General features: G+C 37.2%; 1 protein-coding gene across 18 annotated transcripts in view; it reads left to right on the top strand.

Moving 5' to 3' along the window:
* ERC1 (ELKS/RAB6-interacting/CAST family member 1) overlaps window positions 1-24,813 on the top strand; it is a 277,145-nt gene that overhangs the window by 168,759 nt on the left and 83,573 nt on the right. For all 18 annotated transcript variants that reach the window (XR_011730571.1, XR_011730566.1, XR_011730568.1 and 15 more), the window contains one exon: window positions 6,030-6,190. Coding sequence is in view for 13 of the 18 variants with exons in the window: in XM_071768456.1 (XP_071624557.1) it covers window positions 6,030-6,190 (161 nt within the window). In the remaining 5 variants the exon portion in view is untranslated. The remainder of the gene's footprint in view (window positions 1-6,029; window positions 6,191-24,813) is intronic.

Genomic DNA, 24,813 nt, shown 5'->3' with positions numbered 1-24,813 from the left:
TCCCTGTAATATGTTACTTGAGGCAGTTAAATTACATACTTAAGTCCCAAGTCTGGCCTGTGCTTTTTCCATGTCTCAACATCTGTTCTGGGAAAATTCTCTGGGATCCAAACAAGTTTGCATGAAGCCAGAACTCTTGTCTTTGTGTTTCTTTTCATGTATATTTCTTTTCTTTCCCTCTGTCCTGCAATCTAACCAGCTCAACTGAATAAAAGATAGTGCAGAAATTTGCAGTCCCTTTATCATTTCAGTAGTGTACATAGTGAAATGAAAAATAGTTTAAAAAACTCAAGAGCTTTAAGAAAGGAAAGAATTGTCTGAGAAAGTTGAACTTTATGAGAAATGTTGATTATTTTTTTCAGTCCTAGTAGTATTCTTACTATTGACTTGTAATTGCAAGACTTTTTGCTGGCCTGATTCATTCTGGGCATAAGTACAGATTTCTGGTACATTTTGTCTTGTAATTCTCATTTCTTGTTTATTCAAGAAAGGTCTATGTTCAGAAAGCAAATAATTTTAAATATACGAGTTAGGCCACTGAGGTGGTATTGAAAATAAGATCTCTATTGATTGATTTATACAATGCTCATGGAAAATTAATTGTACATGTTGGTATTTGTATCTTTTTTTCTCTAAAATGTCATCAATTTTTATTCTGTCTGGAACTTTTGAGACACAATGATGAATATAAGCAGCAGTCCTGTAGCCCACTGTGTCATTCCTTAAATCAGAAGCTTTAAAATGTGTCTGTTTTCAGGCATGTAATTAAACATTAAATTGTAAGTTTTCCATGTGTCACTGCATCTAAAGTACAGTCTTTCCAGTGTAGGAGTAGAGTTTGTAGTCTAATAGTCAAGTCCCTTTGTCATGCCCTTTGAAGTCTTTAATTATGGACTGATTTGTAGTCCTTTTGTGCTTGATCAAAAGAAACAAAAAATGGAGGAAGGGAAAATTGAAAGACTAACAGATACTTGGGGCCATCTGGGCAATTGAAACTTTAGCTGCATCAGTGAAAAACGTCATGAAGTTCAACAGGATGAAATGAAGGGTCCTGCACCTGGTTTGAGGCAATTCCCAATATCAGTACAGACTGGAGAATGAATGAATTGGGAGCAGCCCTGCAGAAAAAAATTTGGGGGTAGCAGTGGATGAAAAATTGGATGTGAGCTGGCAAAATGTACACAGAAGGCAGAAAACCAGTCATGTTCTGAGCTACATAAAAAGAAGCATGACCACTGGTCTGAGACAGCTGAAAAAGATAGCTGCCCCACTGCATTGTAGTTTAAACTCACTGAGGTGTTTAGGAATCCTGTCTGGATTGACATTGGTACTGAAGTTTTTGGGCTCAGATTTTAAGAGTTGGCCGATACCTACTGCATAAGTTGATGTAGCCTTCTTCCTTCTGCAAAGGAAGAAATATCTGCTGTGTCTTAGAAATTTTAAGCAGTGCATGAGTTCTCTCATAACAAGTGGGACTTCAAGCCTGCCTACCCTGATCCAATGAGCTAGTACAGAGGCTCTCTGTACTCATTAGTACTTTTCATATCCAGTCCCTTTCTTAATATTTACTGTCTATTATTAATACTTCTGGGGATTTTGACCAACCTCTGTCAAGTCCTTGTCTTCACATTGCCCAACACCCAGAAATTTTCACCAGAAGCACCATCTACTTGGAGATAATGTGGTGTCTGAATGTCTGTGCAACAGCCTGTTTTCTGCTTATGATACTTGCATCTGAGTAACCAAAATGTAGAGTTTCTAGTAGCAGGGGAGATTAAGATGACAGACAACCTCCTGAAAAATATTTAGGTTTTTTTGGTATTTCGTAATTTCTTCTATTTCTTTGCAGGATGCCATTGACGTGGTAGATAAATTTCGTCTGTTTTACTGCAGTTGCTCTCCATCTTGCTTTCATACTTTCTAAGAGGATGTGATACTGTGTAAAAAATTTGTCCTATGTTGACCTTTTCCATTACTGTGATTCCCATACTGATCTGATTTGCAGTTTGCCCTCTTTCACATAGTTTGTTCAATCCCTTGGGAACTCTCTTCTCTAATGGTAGCTTCATTCAGCTTCATGTTCGTACTTAAAGATAAACTGTTACCTGGCCAGGTCACGTAAGGCCTGAAAACAACACAAAAATTAGTCTCCATTTAAGTTCTCTGTAGATCCATCCTGCTCAGAATCCATGGAGGCCTTTCAGAGAATTTAATCACAGACGAGTTGGAGATGGTCAAAGATCTGCTCTGTTTTACGTACTGTAATTTCAGCAGAGAGAAAAGAGGAGCAGGAGTGCACTCTTTACAGCACCTGAAATGGGAGCTTTCTACTTACAACTGCCAAGGCACAAGCTTACCTGCAGTTAAATTGAAAATGTCAACAGGATGGCATCTGAAAAAGTCTCAGTGTGCCAAAAATTCTTGTTCTTGGCAAGTATTTTTAATTTATTATATAATTAGCTGCTCTCAAGGAAAAGAAAATCAAGGGTACATCAGAATTTTTTTGTATAGGCTAAATTAGATAAGATGTGCCAGCAAATTACTTCTAGTGAATATTCTCTCTATCATTTCCCACCAGACTGCTTACTAGAACACATACAGGCAGGTCTACAGTAAGATTCACAAGCTGCCAAATAAAATGTTTTGTTTTGCAGAAATTTAATTGAAATGCTTCAATGGAATACCTTTAACCTGATGAATCTGAACTATGAAGTCTTTATTGTGAATATATTCATCAGTATTTTGGTGAATTTTGTCTTTAGTAAGTCACATGACAAATAGTACTTGCTGGAGAGGATGGAAAGGTAATGGCAGTTAATTGAACTAAGTTGTTGGCACAGTTTAAGAGCCACCTGCATCCCGGCCATTTCTAATGCATAATTAGGCCAATTTTCTTTTAACCTGCAAAAATGCAGAATGTAACCTTACAATTAAAAGAATGACTGAATGGAGCAAAGAAAAAAATATTTAAGTACTTTCGGTAACTACTGCTGCAAGCTGCTCCTGCAGAGTTGGATCTTTCCACCCGGCCCTAGGAGCCCTGGCCTACATATCTGCCTCTAACCTTGTCATGTCTTATTAACAGCACGGAGTTGTTATGCTACAGATCTGCATCGAGCACATGTTAGCATCACAAATCTTGATGACTGGGAATGAAATGAAGGATGTCAGAAATCTTTCAAACCTGATTATGGAAAAGATGTTGCTTCAAAGATTGTTTTTTCTTGGCAAGTGACAGATTGGCACAAACAGTTTTGATAGCTGCTGTTGACTGGGTGCTTGTTTATTCTTTATTTGAGGTTGTTTTCTGTTTTAAGCAGAGTTTTCTATTTGGCCTACCTCTTATTCTTCTGAGATTGAGGGAAAATGTTTATGTAGGTAATTCTGATCCACCCAAAGGAAAAGAACTCTAATCCTAGAAGCTGATACGCTACAGTATAGCTTCATTTCCCCAGCACATTGTTGTTTTTCTCTTTGTAGGCATCTATTTCAATCCTAATAGTGGTTTTGCTATTCATTTTCTGCGGTTTTTCATTGCATTCTTTTCTGTTAATTTCTCTATTTACTTTTATGGAGTTTTCTCTTTGTTTTAAAAATTGGGTTTCTGATCTTGTTTTGCCCACTATGCAAAGGGCACCTTGATGAAGTTCACTGATGATACCAAGATGAGTGGAGAGGCTGACACCCCAGAAGGGAGAGCCACCCTCCAAGATCATTTAGACTCGGGGGGGCTAACAGGAACTTACGAAGTTCGGTGTAGAGAAGTGCAAGGTCTTGCACCTGGGAACACATAACCCAGGAGTGCAGTTCATACTGGGATCCACGTGGCTAGAGAGCAGCCTTGTGGAAATGGACATGAGGGTCTTGGTGGGCAACAAGCTCAACATGAGCAAACTGTGTTGCAGCAGCAAAGAAAGCCAACAGGTAGCATCAACAAGGGCATCAGCAGCAGAGACAAAGAAGTCATCATCCTGCTCTACTCAGCACTTCCTAGACCCCATCTGGACTATTGTGTTCAGTTTTCGTCACTGCTGTACAAAAAGGATGTGGACAGGCTGGAGAGGGTCCAGAGAAGAGCCATGAGGATGGCCAGGGGACTGGAACACCTGCCATACAAGGCAGAAAACTGGGTCTGTTCAGCCTTGAGAAGAGAAGGCTTAGGGGAAACCTTATTACATTGTTCCAGTACTTAATGGGCAGCTACAAAGAAGATGGAGACTCCCTGTTTACAAGGAATCACATGGATAGGACAAGGGGTGAGGGGCACAAGTTGCTCCTGGGGAGATTCCATTTGAATACAAAAAGAAAAATTTTCACTATGAGGACAGTCAGACATTGGAATGGTCTCCCAGGGGAAGTGGTGGATTCCCACACTTTGGAAAGTCTCAGCTGATAAGACATCTCACATGAACAATAATATTAGAAGGGTTGGACCAGATGATCCTTGAGGTTCCTTCCAACCTGACGTTCCATGATTCTGTGATTCCATAAACACTAAGACAGGAAAAGTTTGGTTGTTATATGCAAGCTGGCCCATTTGGACTATGTGTCACTGAAATTCTGCTCCAGTCTTTTGATTACCGGATGGATTGTTGTCTGTACATGTTGAATAGTTTTTGATAATTGAATATCAAAATTGCTTCTTCATTTTCTGTGCAGAAGAAGAATGCTTATTGTCAGCTGCATTTGAGTGCAAGTAGATAGGATTTCTGCAGTGAGTACTGCACAATGTTTTTTATAAATCTGCTAATTCTGAAGTGCAGTGTTTCTCACACTGTCGCTGATTGAGGATGAAAACCGATCTTCTTATCTGCACTTGTCCTGAGACATTAGCTCTGCCTTTAGGGGCACTAAATTTATTAAATCAAGGATTGGTATGTTCCATTCCTGTCATCCTTCAGCACCTTTATATCAAATGATGCTCCCAGCTCTCTTTGTAAAAAGGTGTAAGTAAATACTGACCTTAATTTAATTTCAGTAATTCAGCTCCAGGATGGAGCACAATTTCATTGTTATGCAGGGATATAAATGCAATGCAATGCTGTGTTGTACTACTAAATCTATGCAAATGTTTGATTATGTGCAACAGTAGCATCTGAGTTACTCCCATTTGAAGTACATTACAAAATTGTTTATGAACATTTGATTGTGATAGAAAGAAAAAAACTGTGGAAGAAGTCAGTGAAAATGTGTGCCATTGAGCATTATAAAATTATTAATAGAATACCTAGAGGGGTTTGTGTGTTACATGTAGGTACATTTTAGCATTTATTGTGGATGTCAATTAGTGATGAATTCTAGCTGAGACAGAACCTGCTCCAAGTTCAAAATAAAATGTTATAATGTTTGTTTATATAATCTGTGCTGGAACTTACAATTGCATTAATTCGGAACCTTTCCTATTTGCCAGAGATATCAACATTATTCTGCTCTACCTGTCCACCATCAGCAAATCTTTGAATGTCTTTCATGCTGCTAAATCACAAAACATGCCTATAAGCATCATTCAGCCAAAGATGCAGAGAAGTAGTCTTACTTAACATCTCACAGGGGAATCCAGTTCTCTCCCTTTTTTGGAAACATTACCTTTGTTCTTAAAGTGGATTTGGAACTTTTCTTTCAGCATCACTTACAGAGTAATTTTTTTATACTTTTGATATATTATTGATGCATTCTATTTAATACGTAGCACATTATAGGTGAATTTTAACATATTTAGGCCATCCTTTTGTCCTTGTGGTACATTTTCTGAAACATAAATACTGAAGAGTTGAAGATTTGTAATTTGGTCTTGCAATGGTAATGTTCCAGTGACCAGACGATGTTAATTCACAGGCTTAAGGCTACTTCAATCAAGTGTAGGCATCCTGTCCACAGCACCAGATGATAGCTCCTGTCTACAGAAGTGTTATGCGGTGTATATGCACTGGTAACCTTTGTGCTTTGCCTTAGTTATGACCCTTAGTAAGTTCCAGTTGATAGCATTACACTGATTTTCTCTCTCCCTATTTTCCCCAAAAATGTTTTAGGTAGAAGAGATGATGATGGCCATGGAGAAGGTTAAGCAGGAGCTAGAGTCCATGAAAGCAAAATTGTCCTCAACACAACAGTCCTTGGCTGAGAAGGAAACTCATTTGACCAACCTACGAGCTGAAAGAAGGAAACATTTGGAAGAAGTCCTGGAGATGAAGTAAGTGTTTTTTCCTTTATTTGTAGGCGTGTTTTATTGATATCTCTGAATTCTCCTCAGATCCCTGGTATTCTAAGGACCATCACTGTATAAATATGTCTCTATAGGTGGCAACTATCTATGTAATCAGTCAAGCCTTCAGAAGTGACTTCTGACCAGGGATTATCTATGTTACTTAGAGCTCAAAAACATTTCTTCCTTCTAAACATTTGCAGCAGCCTACTATCATTTGCACAAGAGCATCTTGAAAGTTCTTAAACAATTATTTGGACTCGGTTATTTTGTTTATTTTAGGAATATGCCATCTTGCTTTGACTAGCCTATAACATACTTTAAGGTAAGACACAAGTCAGTGTAGCAAATGACAAAGAAGGAAAGAGAGAAACATAACATCAGGCAGTTGTCTGATCTGTTGTGGTGTTTTTCACACTCAGGTCAATGATTCATTAGCACTAGAACAGAGGTTGAAATTATCAGTCAGACTTCTCTTCGTCATCTATACATAAGGAGGGCCAAATAAAACTGATCCTTGAGAAGGTGGGTAGAAGTGAGGAATTAAACTTCTAAGGCTTAAATACTTCCTAATTTCTGACTGTGTATCAGAGATAAGTTGTTATCCTTAGTTTAGGGGGACATGAATTCATTTAGTGCGGTGATGGATAGTGCTGCCAGCAGTTCATTAGCAACACTTTTAGTTGTTTAGCCAGCCCTGAAGAGAAGGAACATTTTTATTGGCAGGATCAGCAGTGGTTCCTTCAGTGTGGTTTTGTGAGCCATTATTTATTTATTTAACTTTTCTAGGCAAGGGTGTTTTTTTTTTTTCTTTTGTTAGTGAAAGGCTAGAAAAACAGCTGTTACAAAATGGAAAGAGAGGTGGCTTAGATCTTGAAACTCTAACTTAGGAGTTCTGCGTTAAGTGGTCCAAACCTCCCCAGCTTCATATTCAGCTACAACAGTCTGATCTAGTCCTGGCAGAAGGACATTGGAGGACTACACTTCTTAAAAGAGGCACTTTTTATTTTTAATAAAAAATTTTATTGAGCTATAAATTTGACTGCCTCAAGAGTTGGTGTATTGGGGGATGGGAAGAATAGTTCTCTAGGTGATGTGGGAATCCAAAGCAACTGGAGATATATCCCATATCCAATCACTTGGCAGTACTTTTCTTCGGCCAAACTGCTCTGCCAAACCTTCTTGTTAAAATATACACGCAGTGTGCAGTTTATCCTGAAATGTATTTGGAATTTTGTAGCTCTAGAGCCTTTAATAAAACTGCTCCCTTCTTTTAAATGATGACCTCTCTTAGCTGTGTAAGTTATTGTTGGAAAGTTGTACTGAAATGTAGTATCAGGAACTGCATAAACTGGTAGATCCATTGTACCTCAGAAGGAAGACAAACACTGGAGAGAATGGTAATGCTGTCAGCACATGGAGAGAAAGATGGAAAAAACATTACGCTTGTATAGTTAACAAGCTGAGCATGTTTTAGTCATAGCTGGTCTGTCTTAAAGTTTTACAAAACTGCCAAAGGCATCAAAACTTCAAAAACTCACCCTCACCATGAGGCTCTGCTGCAAACAAGTCTCTACTGAGGGCTCCCGGTCAGTTAAATATCTTGTATTTATGTACAGAAACTCCACTATATTGTTTTTTGCTTTCCCAGTCTATGCCTTTTATAAAAAGCAATCTTGCCATCTGTTTTCTAGTTTTGCTAAAAGCTTCTAATGTTAAAATGTTTCCTACTATTTCCACTCAAAAATACCAGTAATTAAGTGGTGAATTCTGTGAAGCAGTTAGCTGATTTTGTTATCCTTAATGAAATACAGTGGCTTTTGTACAGATACTGTTCAAAGATACAGTAAAACATTATTGTTTACCAAGTTTCAGGGCATGCTTCATTAGGAAAAGTTTGAGGTACTCAAAAGCAGCACTAATTAAATTTGAGATTTGATAGAGAGGTAGTTTTAACAGCCTGAGCCCTGCAGTCAGCTAATGGGGCAGGGGAGCATACAAGGAAAAAAGCTTAGGGAATACTGCTTTAAGAAATTCTAGATATGGCTGAAAGAAAGTTTTAAAGCAACAAGAGGACTTCAGAAAGTTACCTATGGGTTTTAATAGGAAGCTATTAGATATTATGTTAATGAAAATATTTGTTTAAAATACTATTTCTTAGAATAGAATTTGTATTTACTACTGACTCTGTAGCCCCTAGAAGATCATTTCACACTCTTTAGGGAATACTGAGGCACTAGAATAAGACAAGTGTGAATTATTCCAAGGAAGAAATAAAAATACTCCTTAAAGAAATATGAATTTTGAAGCCCTCTCCCTTTAAGTCAAATATTTTAATTTTCTTTTTTTAAAAAAATTGGTTATAAAAAATTATGAGAGAGGTAGATAATGGTCTCTCTATTTATCTCATCAAGCATGATCTACCATAAAAAAATACCAGTGGACTGCTAGGATTTTTATTTTGTTTTGTTTTCTTAAAGAAGTTCTAATGTTTCCATCATTCACAGCAAATCTTTTAAATTAGGCAGGAATAAAGTGCTGTCTACAGAGAAATCTCTGTTCTTTGTCCCATAAAAACCTGCTTAGGCTGAGCTGAGTTATAAACTGTTGAAAATCACCAGTTTTCCTTTCCCTTTTTTTCTCCTGGTGTTGTCAGCAAATTTTGGCAGTGTGTGAAAATAACTGAGCACAAACAGTCTAATCTGGGGCTGAGTTCATGCAATTGCCAAAACTGTAGCAGCGGACACTGCACTTATAGGGAAAGGGAACAGACACTGTGTCTGCATGTAGAGAAGAGATTTTTTATTTTTATTTTTATTTGACTAGGCAGGCCTTTTGTTATGGTCAGAAGGACCAGAAGATTCTTCCTAGTCATCTGGGTTGAGAAGTCCCAGTTGGAGCATTTATTAATCTGTTCTTTCAGACCTGGAAACCTGTCCAACATCCCTTTCCTGAATTATGCCTTCTCATGCTAATTGCAATTGCTGCTAGTCCTATAATTCAAGTGATGCAGACTTACATAATGAAGTTAATGCTTCAGAGTTGAATCCTTCATCCTGCTGGCATACAACAAAGTTTATTACTTGTCCAGGAATAATTTGCTATCCTGTAATTTTTTAAAAAATAATCAAGGATATTACAGATAAATGAATTGTAATAGAACAGGATTTATGTTTGTCAAAAATGTCTTTTGATTTTTATGTGACTTCACATGAGTGTTTTTTTGACTATTTATTGCAATAGTCTCTAATCACATCAATACATCCCACAGATACTCTTTCATTTGATACAGAGTGTAGCTGGTGATCAGAGATGAAGCAAGCCTGTGTGGCTTAATGAAACTTTTTGTTGTGTTCCTTATTTCATTTGGAGTAGGAAGGCTTGCTGAGAGCAACATGAGGGCTACTATTAAAAATAAGGTGCCAACTTAAGCAATGATTACAGTTTTCCTGCATGATATGTAAGTCATTCAAAAATACTTGCTAGGTGGTTGATAAGTCCATATTCTCTTTTTCTGGCTATGAGATAAAAATACAAAAACATACACATGAACATTCACAAAAGAAAATTCTCAGTGGAAGCTGAGGTTGTTAATCTTCTGAAAAGTTCATCCTCTAGGCAATAGAGCAGTATTGTCTGGAAGTAGAAGATGGAAATTGAAAGTACTCCAAAAGAAATTGATTAATTGGCACATACTTTTTTTTCCAGAAAAGTAATCTGAGTTGATCCATAATGATCCAAAATGTCAAATGCAGCAAATAGTTTAACCAAACAAAAGTATGTCGTTATGTGCACCCATGGTAAACAGAACCACAAAAAAACCCAAAAAACACAAACAAAACAAAACAAAAAACCCAGAAAAATATCAATGCCCATCCAATGAAAACTTGACAGCACATCAGAAGTTGTCTTCTTGGAAATTTTTATTTTTTTTTTTTTGTAATTAGATAAGCCATGGCTTATGCCTCTGGTTTAACAACAGTTCTCCAGAAGAGAAGTGATTCGTAGTTTCAGAAGCACATGTATGTTCCGTGTGTATAAACAGTTGTGTCCATAGTTTGAAGTCACTTTGCTTTTTCTCTCAGTGTTACAGAACAGGAATATGTAAATCTTGCATCTGCAAGGGGTGGCTCTCTAGGGCCAACACAAACTCCTTGTTTTATTGAACTGGGCTGTATGGTCTATGGGCCATTTGGTGTATCAGGCCATCATGTGATTGCAGCAATGGTTTGTGTGACATTAAAGAAGCCAAAATCCCACAGGGGGCACTCCACGTCCATACGATTTTCTGTCTGGGTCAAAGCCGAGCAAGTGCATCTGCATTCATTCCGTTTTTTTCTTCTATAAGTTTAGCTTTTTTTTTCTTTTAAAATGTATTTTGCTGGGCACACAGGGAAAAGGAGCACAACAATATCCTATTACCATTATATTGTCCTATTTAATTTTCAAGTATAAAATATATAATATGTAAAGTTTTTATTTTATATGGTCACACAGTTAGATTTTGATATTTAAGTTATAAGAAGTTCAATTTCAGTACTCTGAAATGTGAAAAACTCTCTATTTCTAATTATTGGTCAATACAGACACTACATTTAAATACACAGAAAATAAACTGACCTTGGAACTGCTGTTCATCTCTAAGTGTATCACAAAGAATCCAATATGAAAGCTGAAATACAGTGTGTAGATACACTGTTTCTTTAAAAGGCCAGAATTTTTTGAATTTTTTTTTTAACTCCGCAGTTCTTCTCACTGAAATGAAACTTTAGGCCTCTCATAAAGGTAATTTTAGCTCTTGATTACCCTCAAATTTGGTATTTTCTGCAGTTATTTTTTAATTAAGGTGAAAGCCTGAGACTCTTTTGCACTTTTTCTCTCTTGGCAATTAAGGAATGGAGCCTCTTATCCTTTTTGTGCTCCTGCATTGTCAATGAGCCCTTGAGAGCTTGGAGACACCCAATGTTGTGGCAGCATTAGAGGCAGCCTGCCACTTATTTTCAGTGCAACTGATCCTAGAATGGCCTGAATCGTGCAAATAAGCAGAAAAGCTTAACCTGGCTATGGACAGCAGTACAAAGCTGGTTGGTCAAATGATTCACGTAAGCGAGAGGACTATTAAATTCAGATCTCAGAGTTTCACAGGAAGATAAAGTGAAAAGCAAAGAAGTGAGCCTTCAGCAAAGCCTACATAAATACAGTGCCCCATCTGAACACAGACAGAATTAGTTTGTTGTGATTTACTGGGTTTCTTTAAGTATTGGGAAGTTATGTTTATCTTTTGAAACTGGTTTGTTTTTACTCTTCAGCTTGCTTGAGAAACTTGTCTTCTGTGACTTTTTCAGATACTAAAATCTTGGCACAGTATGTCACAGTCCTGTTCTGTCTTGTGATAAAACCTCCGTATCTCATTTTATCTTGAGTTCTATGGTCTCTCTTGCAGAGAGAAATTACTGTACTATCTTAATGAGCCATGACAGGTCTGGAAGCAAGACCAACTGCTGAAAAGTACACCAGGTGGTGTTAAAGGGGTTTGTTCCACTCAGTAATTTCTAAGACTATTAGTGTTGCAGGGAGGAGCTGGGAAAAAGAGGTCTAGTCGTTAGCTTCCCAAGAATTTAGCTACACTGGGCTGTCATTTCCCTGCCATTCCATGGGAGATATTTTTTTTTCCTTCTGGATATGTTTTCCAAGGACTGAACTTAGTGTAAGTGATCCCTTCGGTAGTTCTTGGAACATAGGAAACCATGGTGCAATCAAATTAGACTTGTTTCAAGTAAGAATGTGAAAAATGTAGCACATAGCCTTGGTGTTAAAAAACCACAGGTTTTGTTATATTTTTCTTTCCTATTAATAGATTACAGCATTCTTACAGAAATTACTGTGAAAGATCTCATCAGTGCAGATCTTGGCATACATATACAGCCTACTAAAATGTATGGTTTCTTAGCCTTACACAATCTTAGTATTAGTGTATTAATAATTGTCTTGTCTTTTCTCAGTTTGCTGGTTCATTACTGAAAATACATTTAGAGAGCAGGTGAAGGACAAGATAAGTTTTTGGAAGTCATTAGTGCCTCATAGTTCTTTACTGCCCAAAGGGTGTTGCTTTGTGAAAACTGTCTTCAGCATAACCTACATATTGTACATATCATCTTAGCTGAAAGAATGGTGCTTTTTTCTTAGAAATAATTACTCAGCTAACACAATGTTAAACTGAAAGTGGAATGGAGAGATAGACATTTTTATTTTGACTAATTTAGAAAACATACTACTTTATATATATATACATATATAGCTCTAAGGGCACCAATATACTGCCTTCTGCTATCTAATTCTGCATGTATTTTCTTGTACAAAACACTGTTCTTCTATATTCTAACATGCACTCTCTGAAATTAAATACATTCAGAAATTGTGTCAGAAGTAAAGGTTTGTCTGTTCAAGAGAATCTGTGTTATCTCCCCTTGAATGGATGAATCCTCCACTCCAATTATTTCTAGAACAACAGACAAAATAATAGATTTTCAGCGTGCCTTTTTTACTGTTCCTATATACTTATCCACACAATGTACATAAATACCACTGTGATTTTTGCTTTAAAATATGCAGCAATGTTTTGGCTTAGGATTGGTAGCAATAGTACATTTCCTATGCTAGCTTTTTCAGCTGCATCAGTGACTTCTGTCGCCCTCGCTAATCCAGCTCTAAGATTCTGGGGTTTCCAGGGGTGTTGCTGAGCTAAACCAAATCAAGCACTTTTTACTTTCTGTTAAAGTCAAAGGAACCCTGAGTTCCTTAGGGTGCTTTTTCCTCTTTTAGAAATTTGTGCTGTAAATAGTGATGCATATAAATCAACTCAGTGAGCACTACATATTTCATTAAATACAGTCAGGCTGTGGGTTAATAGAAGTTCCAAGTGAAAATATTATGATATCTCATTGCATATATTGTAGATTTAATGTAGTGTAAACAATAGTAGCTTTGAGCCATTGTAAATCCCATCCGGACATCGTCAATATAGTTCAAAATACAAGAGGGGAAATCTCAAAGGTTAGATGTGTTCATATAGCCACTGTGCATATGTGACTCATTCTTTTATTGTTTTTAAAATAACAGTATAGCTTTGCGGGGTGTAGGTAAGGCAAAGTGTAACCTCAGACTTTTTTTTGTGTTTTGTTTTTTTGTAAGTTAGGTCGATTTGCTTTAATTACCAAAATAACCTCTGAAGCAAGTAATTGCTTCCCTACCCTCCTGGAGGACACAAGTGGGAGCTGTGTAAGAAAAATTGGAAAAACTAGTCACATTATTGGCAGTCCCTACAGTCTTTGTTGTTATACTATATGGGAATACTCAGTACATCTTCTTGTTTTCCTCCCTAACCAAACATTACTTTTAAGCAAAATAAAAAAAACACCATCTGCAGTTCTATGGAAAAACTCCATAGTCAGAGGATTTGGAAGTTGTTGGTTTGTATGGTGATACCTTGTGTGCAGTTCAAGTGACTACATGTGACAGGAGTTAAAAACAGGAAAGTTGATCAGAACTGTTCATTTAGAAATCCTAAAACATGACACTAAGGATTGTAAAAGTGTCTTTCTTTGAAAGTGTCTTCTGATTCTGTTATTGCTGTTGAGTCACTTCTCCTCAGTCCAACATTTAGTGTTACAGTTTATGCAGATTACAGTATAGAGAACTGTATTTACTGGTACCAGGAGCTCATGTGTATTGGATTATAGCGAAGACTGCAAAAAGATTTGACACAATGTAAATATTTGGTGTTCTCTAAAGCCCCTCTTGTAACCTCAAGCACTCGATATGGCTATAGCTTTCTATAAACCCATTGTTCTTTTTTCAGTCTACTACCGTTTTACAACTTTAAAACTGTTGTCAAAAAAAAATTAAAAACTAAAGGATCACGTTGTTTTAATATCCACTGTGTAAGGTAGGAATCAAGCTTTGCATATGAGGTTAAATTATGTGACTGGTATTTGCTATACAATAAAAAAATAAGAATTTGATCATTTAGTTTAATTTCATGAATAAAGATTTAAGGCCACCAATACTTTTATGAAAAGATGACTACTGCAAGTAGCTCTGAGCTGTCAAAGATTTCATTGGCCTACTTGAGTCACTAGAAAGTTATTGGGGTAAATTATGAAAAATATTATTTGTAAATCTTAGTAAACACTTAAGTAACAGATAACCTTAATCACAACAAACCAACCAGGTGTCCCCAGATGCCAAGTCATTGTTTTGGTAATACAGTATATGTATTATGTTTGGACCTTAGGAGGACTTTTGTCATTTCTCACAGAACTGTCTCATCAACAAAGAAGGGAATAGATTCCTGATTACTATAAAGTGAATAAACAGTGAATAAGCTGGAAAGGAATAATAAGTCATTCATTGTCAAAATGGAAACCTGTGTTACCTGCTTTCCTTAGAGGTCTCTCCCAGGTCAGTTGCTGTTTGAAATGTGCACTGTTATAAGTGGATGAACACGTTAAGGGGTACGTCTTGCCCAAATGCCACAGTGGGTGTTCAGGCATTTTGGAGAAGAAGATGAGAATTCAAAATTATTTTGATAAAGAGGGATTCTAAGGAGGCTGGAGAGCACCCTGGAGGTTTTTACAGACAAATAGCATCAACATATCACAGACAGCTTAAATATAGTTGCATGTGCTTTGGGAGTAGTTGAGATGAAATTGAGGATAGAGGGGGTGTTATCTAGCAGTTTTTGTGATTCTTCAGCACAGATTGTATACTTCCCTTAATGAATTTCTTCAAAAACCAAAAATAAAAATACATTTATTATATCCATGAGCTTACATGTCATATGGATTCCATTCTCCCTGTCCATACTGACTTTGGATTGCAGATTCAGGTTATAGAGAGAAATTTTGCATTTAACTATATATAATAGTGCCTTGCAGTCTAGTTCCTTTCATTAAAGGATCTTAACATGTCAAAATCTTCCTTTTTTAAAAATCAGAGAAATACTATCATTGTTCCTCAAAGGAGTAAACTGAAATCAAAACCATGAAATTATTCATTCAACCAGGTCCACAGAACATCAGTGACATATGAATTAAAATCCATAGATACTAGGCTTGTACTTTGAAAAATATCTTTACATTTGAATCACATATGTTTAATAGTAAATTTTGTGCATAGAAGACACATAGTTCATTTATTTGTTTCTTCTAGCATGTTCTCATACAGATCCTTTCTACATCTTAATTTTTTAATGTTATATCTATATTTAAAATTAAGTATCCTTATCATACAGCACTTTAGTGCTGTAAATGTAGAGAACCAATTTGCTCTCTTTTGCTAAGCTGTTCTTCAGATTTCTCTTGCTTGTTAAATGCCCATTGTTAGTGAGGGCTTTGGTTTAGCATCTGAAAAACTAGATGAATTTAGCCATGAGATGTTAATTTAAAACAAAAATAAATACATTTCTGCCATGCCCTGAAAAATCTGAAGCTGGCTTTGGACTACAATTTCATAGGTTTTGTGACGAATGAGGCATGAAACAAATTGGCAAACCCACGATATCCAAAGTACAGTGGTACAGTGTGCTCTCTAATTCCCAGCCCTAAAGATCTCAGCAAAGGTCAAAAATGAAACAAACTCAAAAATAATCAACTCCTCAGTCAAAATACAATTATTAAGGTTTTCGTTTACTACAAAGAAGCAGTTGTAAAAGAGTTACTGGAGCAAGTTCTTTTGTGCACTAAAGGGAAAATCAACAGCAAGGTGTCAAAACAGAAAAATGAAACTCTGCAGGTGAAGCTGTCCTTGGAGCCAAAAGAAACCAGCACTTACACAGAAGTGCAAGTAAACTGTTGGAGAATGGAAAAGGTGTTTGGTGCTGATCTGCAGAGTGTGTCAGCGTTGCATTTGGCCCAAACAGGAAAAGCCTGTGGACTAGAGTCATGCTCTGTAATCATGCACAGCCCCTTCAAGCAACCTCTCGCCAAGGTTTCACTCTAAGGGGCTCAACTCCTGTAGCTTTTGCCTCTCTTTCATCATGGAGCATGGGATTAGCACTTCCTCCGTGTGTGAAGTTGAAAAGTAAAGTCAGGATGCCTAAAGACACTGCAGCTGGCAACACATTTCTTTATATATTTGATACCCTCATTTTGCAGAGACAGAGTACTCCAGATGACTGTGTATGGATCTGCTTCCGTTTTCTCAAGTACATTATTTATGAACTCTTCCAGAGAAGGACAAAAAAGCTGGTGAAGGGTCTGGAACACAAATCTTATGAGGGAGGAGTGGCTGAGGGAGCTGGGGTTGTTCAGTCTGGAGAAAAGGAGGATGATGGGTGAAGACCTTGTCACTCTCTACACCTGAAAGGAGGTTGTAGCAAGGTGGGGGTTGGGCTCTTCTCCCTAGTAGTAAGCAACTGGGCAAGAGGAAGTAGCCCCAGTTTATGCCAGGGGAGGTTTAGATTAGATACTAGAAGAATCTTCTTCATTGAAAGGATTATTAAATGCTGGAATAGATTGCCCAGGGTGGTGGTTGAAACACCATCCCTGGAGGTGTTTAGAAGACGTGGTGCTTAGGGAGAGGGTTTAAGCACTAGACTTGGTAGAGTTAGGTTAATTACTGGTAGAGTTTAGTGATGGTTGGACTTGAAATTCTTCGAGGTCTTTTCCAACCAGAGTGAGTCTGTAATTCTGTGATTTGTACAAATGCTGAATATCTTCTTAGTTTTTATGGACAAATATGTTCTTAATGCAATTTAAATACAACTTAAGTGTAAGAAGTTACTGTTTTGTTACCTGTTTCTGAAACAGAACTTGTAGTCCTTTAATGAAAATAGTTTTAGAGGGACAGAAATTATGCTGGTTTTTATCTAAGTAATACAAATAGCATAAAAGCTTTATTCTCATATAGAGTATGGGTGATGCATTCTCTTTTAATAGACTCCTGTTTTGCTTTCATTTTTGGTTTTCTAAATGATAAAATAGCAATGTAGAATTAACATGTAGTCCAGTGAGAGTCCTGATAAATAAATACATGGTTTTTAGTGTACAGCTACCTCAGCCCAATTGTTTTTTTTCTGGTGCAGAAACTCACGTGTATGTAATGTGTAGGCATCACTTGTGTTTTGTTTGACAAATCTAGAGGTAATTTTTACTTTTAAAAACAAGTAGAGTTAATTTTCTGTAGATTCTTATAAACTCTGAGTTTCTTAGCAGATTAGTGATTTGATGATAGCTTAGTACATTTGCAAGGTAGGAATACTTGTTTAAGAACTGTCAGGTATGAGGCATGGAATAAAACACTCAACACTTCTGAGTTGCTCTATCCTTGTTCCCACTGCCAAGTCATTTTTGAAGCAGTTATATAGCAATCAGCAGACCATCTTCAGGAAATGCCTGCTTGGAAAAGATGGAAAATTAGACTCCTCATGACCAACAGTCACAGATTTTCAGTAAAACTTCCATCCCCATTCTGTATACTCATCTGGCTTGTCTGGCACGTGCATTGTGGGGGACAAAATTTACCATTCCCAGTTACTCTGTTCCCAAGGAAATCCTACAGGTCTTAGAAGAAGTCTTCTAAAAATATTAACTTAAAGAACATACACAAAAAGAAATCACATTCCTCTTTGCAATTCATGTGCTGTATCTGCACATTTTTCTAGTTCATGTCTTAATTATGTGTTTTGATTTGAGGTAGGAGTTAGGATGGTCTAGTGGAAGTATTTAATATACCTAACTTCTCAGCTCTTCCAGATGAACTTGGGGGCAGTCTGCTGGGATTTGCAAATACACACCTATACCCTCACTGAACAAGAGGAGTTTGCTGATTAAATGGGATACAAGAACTTGTCTCCACGTGACCTTAAAGTACTTCTAGGAGTAGATTATATTTTTTAATCATGCAGCCTTCTATGATTTCAATTCATGTTGTGGCATTCAGTTCTCGTTATTATACTTCACATTATATAGCAGTTTCCATCTGGGAATGTTAAAGCAGGTGCATTTGCCATGTTATTTCTCAAAATATTCCTCTGAAAGAAATAAGCATTCATCGTATTTAGGCATATGGAAAACTCAGCATAGAAAAATGTAAATGGCATGAAAAAAAATCATCTGGGTTGCTTGTAACAAAGTGACCTCCAGAACATGCTCATGTCATTTAAATGTATCTTGCACTCCAACATAAGATTTCAGTTGCTCAGAAATGAGGTATTCTTTTTCCATAAATACAGTTTATATTGTATTGCAAATGAATTAAGGTTTTTTTAAAAGGGCAATATTAAAATTAGTTTTCTTGTTCATGATACAAAGTGGTTTTGAATAGGAGAGAGACTAAGAAATATACTGTTGAATTCTTTACCATCTTCTCTATTCCTCGCGTCTTCACTTTTCTTCTCTTCAGTTTGTTGTCCTTCAGAACCTTGTTCTCTGCCTAGCAGTGGCCATGTCTGATTTACATTGGACTTCAAGAAACATTTTTCAAGATTTCCACCATTCTATATGTAAGATATACATTGGATAAGACAGGAGGTTATTTTTATCTCTAAGACACCTTTAGATTGCTTAAGTGTTGGTTCTAAGGAGAACAGGACTGTGTTGTGTGAACCTAGGAGTCTGTTGCCATTTCAGGTGAACTAGATAATCCCACTGGACCTCCAAGTGCCTTTTGAGGCATGGATCTTCCATATATTCTGTGTCACATTGTTGGCCTCTAGTCTCTTGTATCCTAGGACAACTAGTGTGGCATAATATACAATTATTTGGGCAATGGAATCACAGAGCAGACACTAACAATTCCTAATCAGCATTGAGTAAAGACCACAGTTAATTCAGACAGCTCCTCAGCACTGACAGAGCTCATCTTGAACCGATGCTGAGTGTATTGATATCCCCAAATTTGACATCTAAACATATTCTATGCAGCTAGGCTTTATAGCTTCAAGTTGCAAGACCTGAACTTTTATTATGGCTTTTGACCCCTCTGAGGAGTCATGTCCTCAGTTGGAATTGTCTGCCTCTTATTCAGGAACACAGTGCTTCCCAGGGTCATTGGGATAAGGAGTCATTGATTTGGTGACATTTCAGATCACATACTTTCCTAAAAGCTTTGGAATTATTTGTCCCAAAACACTTTCAGTCAAGCCTCTTCCACACCTCAGAGAACTCACACCTCATGAGGCTGAAAGGGTCTTTTAATGGAGTTGTTTCTGTTTCATATTGTCAGCCTAGCACTGACACTGAAGTTTCACTTTAGACTTTGAGGATGCTACAGTGTCTTTGGTAGCTCTTTCCATGGCTGAACTACATTACAAAAAGCATTTGTTCATGTGTAACTTCGGTACATTGTTACTTAAGAAAGAACAGTAGACTCTCAGTGTCATTCTAACGTTTTTGTCTGGTTTTGCTTGATAATTTTGCTGTCCTTGGCTGTCTTTGTCAATTAGAAAAGTAAATGCAAAAACGTAGAGATTTAACTTAAAATTACTGCAACACTAATAATTGAAAAATTAAAATGCTAAGAGAAGGGCACAATTTTCTTATCAAACATGCAACAACAGGATGGTCTTCATGCTGTTCAATCAAGAATATTTGCAGAAGTGGTGAATTTTATTTTTTTTTAAAGCTTTCTTTTCTGTGTTTTGCTTGTCAACCCTTCCTGGGTCCAGAAAACTGGTTTCATTTAGGTCTTCAGGTTAACAGGGGGTGTTGTTTACCTGATACAGGACAAGATGCTGACTATACAATTTCTGGTTTTTATTATCTTGTTCCAAACATCAAGATTTCATATACATATAAAAAAGGTAGAAAAGAGAGAACCTGCAATCACACAAGTAAGATTTTTGAGGTTAAAGTCATCCTGACCGAGGAGGATGATTAAGCTGTGTTAATGTTCATAATAATTCATGCCATGTGCTCATCTGTATCCAGAGCCACCACTTTGGAATTTTTCCCAGGGCTAGACTTTGGTTTTACAAAATACACTGTCATTTTTTTACTACTCTTTGAATTTTTTCATTTGTTCCTGTTTTGTTGTTTTTTTTTTTTACTTTTGTTTTGTTGTTTTGGGTTGTTTTTTTTTTTTCTTTATAAGATTCTCCAGAATGGCAGGACAGAATTTTAGTTTTTCTAAATAGCATTCCTAGGTTTTTCTAAGAGTGCAGTTCACCTTAGCTAAGTCACTTTATAAAGTTTAAAAGCTCTAAAATGAATATATAACTTCTTTTTTAATGTATTTTTCTCATAACTCAGTGATGGTTTTCTTTAAGACTTCAAGTATGAAGAGCTATTTCAGCTGCTAGAGAATTATAATACTCTTTCTTAATTCATATCTTCTGCAGCAGGTCAAGGAAAACAAAATTATATAAACAGCCTTAAGAAAAATAAAATTCTTTCTCTCTGAATATTAGAGCCATCTTCTCCACACAGTTGTTTAAGAGTTGTTGGAACACATGAATATGAAAATATACAGAAGGTTCCTCCCAATGTTATGATTCAGTACAAAGTCCTTTAGGAAGCATTTTAGCTTCGCATGCTATTTCTGATTCTGCCTCATTGTATGATTGAAGCTGTGCTCTGCTGTGTATAGGCAAAGACTGAAAATACTCTCTTGGGTACGTGGGGACTTGTGTTCTGACTGCACAACAAGCTGAGGTACTGACCCATTCGGTCCTTCCCCTGTCCCAGTTCCTCCATTACTCTGTATCTGACACTCACAGAACGCCACTGAACTAATTCCACACACTAACAGCAATAAAATGTCCACGTTTTTCTGGAGTTAGTTTTCTGCTGGTTTGGTGCACTGAAAAGGCAATCCATGGCCAGATATCTCTCAGACAACACAAGGCAAGGTTTCAAGCTTACGTCTTCTGTCTTGGGAAAGAAGATTGTGACAACAAGCTGATAGATTGGCTTGAACTGCAGCTTCAGTTGCAAAACCAAAAGCCAATTTTGCATGGAGTAAATACCTTCTGGTTTTCGTTCGTGGGTTGTGTAATGTGATGAGACCCTTTTGATGAGATCTTAATGTTTAATCATCTTCTCCTGCTTCCTAATCCCTTCCTCTACTACTTTCTCCTCTTTACTAGAAGGTCTGTCCTACTCTTGACCTGAGGCCTGCTGCCTGTGGCCAGCAGCTCCCATATCAGCAGAGTATTGGAGACAGAATGGTGTTTTCTGTTACATGTCTGAGCTGTCATTTTGTGTCTGTCATTCTGGGTCTGTCAGTTATTCCTTGTTCTGAGCTGAGTGAGTTGATTAGACTGATTAAAGTAGGTGTCTGAATTGAGAGGGTTAAAGAGCATCCATCTGTTCTGGGTTTACTGCTGCTTCAGTGGAGGCAGGAAGGCCAGGAATTAGTGAGTGGCTTAGTCCTTTCTCACTGCTGGCAGCTGACAGGAGCACTGATGAGGTGATAATGAACTAAAAAGTCTGCCCTGTTGGCTGGGTGGGAAGGGGACCCAGACAGTGGGCAGGTCTCACCCCACTTCTTGCCAAGATTTTCACATTTTAATAGAATCCATCTAAAGCAAAATTAACAGGTATATTTCCTGGATGAATTTCAGTAATGTAACTTATTGCCAGCAGATATGAAAGAAATATGTATTGTGTTACTTGCAGCATGGCAGCTCTGTGCGGTTCAGCAACAGACAGCCCAGTCAAATAAGAGCAAATGGCAGAAACAGGAATGTTTATCAAATGCAACTTCTTTTAAAATACTATCTGAGATTCTGCAGAAGATAACTTTTCCATTTTAATTCTGATTGTTGGTGGCACTTACTAACTTTTTTTTGACACTATAAATTAATCCTTGAAGTATTCAAATTGAGATTTGCAGATACATCCTAAAGACACTATTTTGTGTTCTGCCTCTTTGGGTGCTACAAAGTATTAGTTTTCTTATTTCTTCTTTAAACCTCTGTCTTTCACCAGGACATATTTCACATGCCCTGTAACCTCACTATATTTTACTTTTGACACAAGTCTGTCTGATGCTAAGCATGAGTGTTCATCATGACTGTATGCTAACACAGTATGAATATACCAGAATATCAAGGTGTAAGAAGCACTTTAAGTGAGTGGGATAGCTGAGGAATACAATGTAGGCACTCAATGGACTTCTTAAATTAGCATATGGTAGTCTTCTCAATTTTCTTGTTGCTGACAGACTTAATAAAGGTTCGAGATTTTACAGGTCTTTAATTTATAGAGTCTACGGAGAGTGTGAATATGAAATCTCTTTGTAAGAATTTGTCTTTTTCTTAGAAAACAATGCTAAGAGTTTTGCAAGCTGGGTTAGAAACTGTTTATTCTGTAGTCAAAGTGTTTGGAAGGCAACTTCATTCATAGAGGGTAAACCTCTGTGACCTTTATGCAGAGCATTGAGGGTGTTGCATACAGGGAAGATCACGACCCCAGAGTCTCCGGTGGCTGTTGATTGAAACCTTGTGTCTCAAGAAATAAATGTTTAAGAACACTTCCTTATAAGACCTGAGCTGCATACACAGACTTTTTTTATAGCGATTTAGCTATTTTGGTAGAAGGTGTTTCTTCCCCTGCCCCCCTTCTGATCCTAACAGAAGGGCTAACTCAGCACAATCGTTACTACAACCCTCTAGATTGAATGCAATTTTGTCATTATAAATATGACTTAAATTGACACAGCTTCTTTTCCTAAGGCCATAGGCCCAAACTTTTTATGCCTATGTCTAGATGACTTTAACAATGTCTGCATTCATGGCATTGCATATATCATCTGCAGTGATGTGTTTTGTAGTATAAACCTGTCCAAAAAGGGAAAAATTGCTGACTTCAGACTTAGGAAAACTCAACTCTAATGGGTGGAATTGGATGTGAAGGTTGTTGGGAGATATGGAAAGACCTTACAGAAACTGCATTTGCTTGTTTAATTGTGAGCAGCCAGACAGATTGAAGCAAATATTTTCATACAATTTATTTGATTTCTCTAAATGCCCTTCCATTCAGAGGAAGAAAATCAGGAATTTTAGACATTCTTACTTCATCACCACCCTTGTTCACATGGACCTTTAGCAATGTTAGGAGGGAGTGCAAATAGTCCTGCTTATACAACCAAGGTAGCTAGCCACTTCCAGATTAGATCTGTCCTTTCTTAACTGGTGAACTGGTGAACTGAGTTCTGCTTTGTGAGCTCTAACAGTGCACATCATACTGTATACAGTCAGGACTCTAACACCAAAGCTACCAAATGACTGTCTCTTTTGCCAGTGCTTCATTTTGTAACATGAATGTTGTGATTCAGAAGAGTTTCACCTGATATATTTGGAAGAGGTAGCGAAGAGTTAACATTATGGACTGTGATATATGACTGGTGAAACCCAGCCAGTAGTAGTTCATAGTTTTCAAATTAATTAAAATGAATGTAGCTGTGTTCTCATTCTTTTATTTTGTCAGGCAGGGTATTTGTTGAAAAGATACACCATGTAGGATAATGTGAGATGTGGTTGATGACTGCCCACTAATGAATCTCAAAAAGCAGAGTGTCCACTTGCAACACTTTCTCAAGTGTCTCCCTCAAATAATGCCAGCAGTGGTGTTGAGTAGGGTTGCCAATGATCCTCCAGCCATACTGTCTTTCATTTCTTCTAATAGAACGGATGGGAGGTTATCAAATGGCATTCTTGTGCCTGGCTTTTGTGGTTTTTTGTTCCGATCAGATCAAGTTCATCAAAATTTCTCCCAAAATAATTTATGTTCAAACTTCTGTGGCTGAACAGGATTTTCTCCTCTGTTATGTAATTACATGGTAAGTACAGATTACTGCTGTTCTGTTTTGCATTATGACAATTTACTCACTTGTGATACGTGCCTATTAGTCATGACTAAAATATAAACCATTTTGATATGAAGAACAGGAATGAAAATTTTGCCATAGAAAAATATCTGTTCAAGCACACTTCAGAATGACACTGATTTAATTGTGATCAAATTATCTTTATGGGTCTTGTCCTCTCCTTCTCCTCTCTTTGTACAAGGTCTGTTTGGAAGCAGACTCTGAAAACTAGAGCCACTGCATAAAAAGAAAAAAAATAATCTCCGGATTTCTTATTTTAAGTCTTGGACATGAAGTCAGTCAGCTTTCTCTTCTATCTAATGTCTATTTTCAATATTTTGTAGGTTGATAGGCTGCATAGATTAATTTTCACAGCCCATTGATATTGAGCGTCCCATATTTTTTCTCTCAAGGAAACCAGAGTGCGCTGTTTTTAAACTTGATTATGGGTTAGAAAATACCAAGTAATTATCTGCCCAGATATGCCATACTCACAAGTCTGGGTGTTTGTCAGACTTGCTGATCCTTCTCAGTAAACATTTAATCTGCTCTAGTTTCTTACTACTGTTTAATGACTGCTTCCTTCTGCAAGATCATCCACAGAAACCAAGGTGGCTGTCTTTCCATAGGAAGTATGTGAATAATGTAAGGGCACATTTCACGGCATTGTGCAGAGCTAAAGACAAGCACTTTAGCCTAGGAAACATTTCCTTTTGGATGAAGCTGTATAGAAACTTCTTTGGCTTCTTCCAGGGCTTTCTTGACATTGCTGCCATTGTGATGAAGTTTCTCGGTATAACTGA

Source organism: Heliangelus exortis, chromosome 1, assembly GCF_036169615.1.
Source record: "Heliangelus exortis chromosome 1, bHelExo1.hap1, whole genome shotgun sequence".
NCBI classification, from domain to species: domain Eukaryota; kingdom Metazoa; phylum Chordata; class Aves; order Apodiformes; family Trochilidae; genus Heliangelus; species Heliangelus exortis.
Note: the sequence above shows the minus strand (reverse complement) of the source record. Positions and strands in the feature narration are given on the sequence as shown.